General features: G+C 38.7%; 1 protein-coding gene across 1 annotated transcript; it reads right to left on the reverse strand.

The window, feature by feature from the left end:
• Positions 1-1,703: 1,703 nt before the first annotated feature.
• LOC132866634 (zinc finger BED domain-containing protein 5-like) lies at positions 1,704-3,095 on the reverse strand. The gene has a single exon (XM_060899427.1). The coding sequence runs from the start codon at positions 3,093-3,095 to the stop codon at positions 1,704-1,706; it is 1,392 nt and encodes a 463-aa protein (XP_060755410.1).
• Between the last annotated feature and the right edge of the window lie 766 nt (positions 3,096-3,861).

A 3,861-nucleotide genomic window follows, 5' to 3' on the forward strand; every position in this document is an offset into this window, starting at 1 on the left:
GCCGTTTCAGTGCTATGATTGGCACAAAAACCTGACTGAAAATTATCAAAACGGCTGTTTGATATCAAGAAGGCAGTTAATTGATTGAAGACAATTTTTTCAAGGATTTTCCCGATGAATGGTAGATTTGATATTGGCCTGTAGTTATTTAATACTGAAGGATCCAGATTATTTTTTTTTAAGTAGGGGCTTTACAACGGCTTTTTTCAAGGACACAGGAACAACGCCAGTCTCTAGGGATGTATTTATAATTTGAAGCACATCTGTAATTATAAGATGAAGAACAGACTTAAAAAAGATGGTGGGCAGAATGTCCAATTCAGATGTTGAGGAACTGAGATTTTGTACAGTTTTTTCAAGAGTCTTATAATCAATTAAACAAAATTCTGACATTGTGTTGAAGTTATCTATTTGTGTCATTGGTGATTGCAGTTTTTCAATTTTTTGCAGCTGAGATATATTATGAGCAATATTCTGCCGTATTTTATGAATTTTACCTTTGAAGAAGGATGCAAACTCACTGCATTTATTAACTGAGAGAAGTTCAGGTGCTAATTGTGGTGGGGGATTAATTAGCTTCTCTACTGTTGAAAATAGCACACGGACATTGGTCATATTCCTGTTTATGATATTGGAGAAGAAAAACTGTCTTGCTTTATGAATTTCATAATTATAATAAAACACTGTGTCAACACTTTTATTAAACTTTGTAACTGCAAAATATTGTATGATCCTCAGCTCTTTGGAATTGAAAATGTATAAAAATAACTTAAGATTATTTTTTTAAAGAAATAATTAACTTAGTTATAAATAAAGATTTGTGCACACAAAATAATCAACTTAAAGTGCCCTCTTTTAGGTTTATAATAAAGATATGTGTTTAAAACTGAATTTATGAACTCGATTGTTGATAAACACACCAAAAAATCATTGCTATATTTGTGCACAGAAAATGTTCACAAAAAAGAAATCTTGTACGTTTTTTTAACGATCAAAACAAGACTGGCATGCCAAACTTAAAAACTGTCAGCACTGATGATTGCATTGTTTTAGTGAGAGACTTGTGCTTCACTAAGGATCTTGGTCAGCCTTGGTGGCAGGGAGGCAACTGCTGTGATCAAGCTCTTCTCCAGGCACAGTCTGTTTCTCTGCTTTGTTTTTATCACAGTCATTGCAGAGAAGGAGGCCTCACATAAGGCCATAAAATTGATACAGTTTTAACAGATGAAAGACATCCATTATTTTATACTTTTGAGCTGCTGCCATCAGGCAGCAGATTCCGATACCCCGCTATTTTTAAAAACAGGACGAAGCAATCTTTTATCCCACAAGCCATTAGCCTTTTTAACAAATATGTGAAACAAAAATATAGATCTTAATTTGCATCCCCCTGTTCAGCTGGCCTGAGCAGGTATGCTATTTTTATAGTTTTACCATTTATTTTTTTACCACCCTTGCAGCTTTATACAGCTCTTATGTTATGGGAATGCTATGGATAAATTGGGATTGTTGACTGATTGTTGATGGCTGACATCTGTCCAATGTCTTGTCATGTATTGGGATAAATGTGGTGTCTTGGGTATATGTGTAGCAACAAAATGGGGGTGAGTGTTTGCTTGTTTTGATTTTTTTTTCCATGTCTAACATTTCATTTTCTGAAGGAAATTTCCCCCATGGGGGACAATAAACTTTTACTACTACTACTATAAATATGTGGAGGCAAAGAGTAGTAGCTGCTCCAAAGCTTTCTGTCCCAGGTCAGGGCACTCCTGCTTCACATACACCCAAAACTGTGTGAGTGTGGATGTGGCAAACTTCATCTGGAGGCCACGGTCAGATGACACTTCCAAGAGTTTTTCCTGATCAGCAACAGGTAGCTTGCTTCTGTTTGCTTCAGACAAGAGAAAGGGGTTTCTGACCCAGTCCAGCTGTGCAGATTTCTCCTCTATTTCAGAAAAGTAGGAATGAAAATTTTGAATCAGGTTGGCCAAATGTCCCACTATGAGGGACTTGACTGGAGCTCTGTTCACATCCTTACCAGAGAGAAAATCATCCACCTGAGGAAAGCAGGTGAAATTTCCCTGTGCACAGGCCCCTCTCCACAGCTCTGCTTTCTTCAGGAAGCTGCCCACCTTATCATAGAAATTTAAAATGCTGGTGTCTTTGCCTTGTCGAGACATATTCAGTTCGTTCAGTTTGCTGCATATATCTGCCAGATAGCACAGCTTTACCAGCCAGTCTGTGTCTTGGAATAAGGTGGCATGGGGGGATTTGTGGTCATTCAGAAAGGTGGTTACCTCAGGTCGTAATTCCAACAACCGGTTGAGTATTCTTCCTCGAGAGAGCCAGCACACTTCTGTGTGGAGCAGCAGCTGTGTGTGTTCAGCTCCCATATTTTCACAGAGGTGGCGAAAAAGGTGTGCATTAAGTGGCCTCGATTTGATAAAGTTAACCACTTTGATGGTGTCATTTAAAATGTCATGTAACTCAGGGCTCATTTTCTTGGACGCCAATGCCTCCCTGTGTATCACACAGTGAGTCCACTTCACGTCGGTATTTTCCTTTTTTATGTGTGCTATGAGTCCTCTTGCGCTGCCCGTCATTGATGCTGCTGCGTCCGTGCAGATGCTGCTGCAAGATTTCCAGCTGAAGCCGTTTTCACAGAAGAAGGTGTTGAAAACATTAAAAATATCCTCTCCTGTTTTTTTCCCTTCGAGAGTTTTGCAAAATAGTATGTGCTCACAAATGTCGTCAGTATCGACGTATCTCACAAAAGCTACAAGTTGTGCATTTCTACTGACATCTGTGGACTCATCCAGCTGGAGGGAAAAAGAGTTGCTAAGTTTTGCTACAACTTGCTCGACAATGTCTGTTCCCATTTTGTCTACTCTGCAGCAAACAGAGTCATTCGACAAAGGCACAGTCTTGAATTTCTCCACTGCGTTTTTGTCCAGCATCGTCTCAGCCAGCACAACAGCAGCTGGAAGAAGCAGCTCTTCACCTATAGTGAACAGTTTCTTGGCTTTAGCTATGAGCAAAGACATAGCATAAGAGGCCTCCAGGGCTTTGGCTGATGTCGTGGATGCTTTCCGCATTGCGTCTTGAGATAATCTGAATTCTGAAAGTTTCCTCTTCAAAATCTCAGGTGGCCTACCAACATGAGATGCATGTTTTGTCTGGAGATGGCACTGGAGATGTGCCGGCTTCATTCCACTGTTAGCTAACGTCTCCCCACAGACAAAAACACAATGCCATGGGTGGATGGGAGCTTGTGGATGTAAATCCCATTACGACATAATCTTCTGCGTACTGTTGGAATTTCGGGGGCTGTGATTTTACCTTCTTCATTACCTGTCCCTCTCTGTTCTCAGCAGCACAGCTACCATGCTTTAACCATGACTCCATTGTTTGTGTTGTCAAGGGGACAGTGATTGACAGGTGATGCAGTGTAGTACCAGGTTGGGTCAAATCATCCTGGAATGGGGAAGACTCATGTATTTTTTTTAGAATAATGAAATAAATAGCCTACTGAATATAAAATTCAGCTTATAAACTTATATAGCACTTATATTTTATTGAAATATTTATTAAATAATATTTATAATGACTTTTGAATTGATGCTACTTTATATATATATATATATATATATATATATATATATATATATATATATATATATATATATATATATATATATATATATTAGTTTTTAAATCTCACAAAGCCCCTGGAGTGCCTCCAAGTACCCCAAGGGGTATAAGTACCCCCATTTGAGACCTGCTGATCTATAGCATCATGTACTACTAGTTGAGACTATAGACAAAGCAAGATGTTCTCTCTGGTGGAAAGTACACAATCTC

The sequence above is a fragment of the Neoarius graeffei genome, chromosome 18 (genome assembly GCF_027579695.1).
Source record: "Neoarius graeffei isolate fNeoGra1 chromosome 18, fNeoGra1.pri, whole genome shotgun sequence".
NCBI classification, from domain to species: Eukaryota; Metazoa; Chordata; class Actinopteri; order Siluriformes; family Ariidae; genus Neoarius; species Neoarius graeffei.

Bases quoted from the DNA above. Each gene is read 5' to 3' on its own strand.
- LOC132866634 (XM_060899427.1), bottom strand. From the start codon at position 3,095: ATGCGGAAAGCATCCACGACATCAGCCAAAGCCCTGGAGGCCTCTTAT.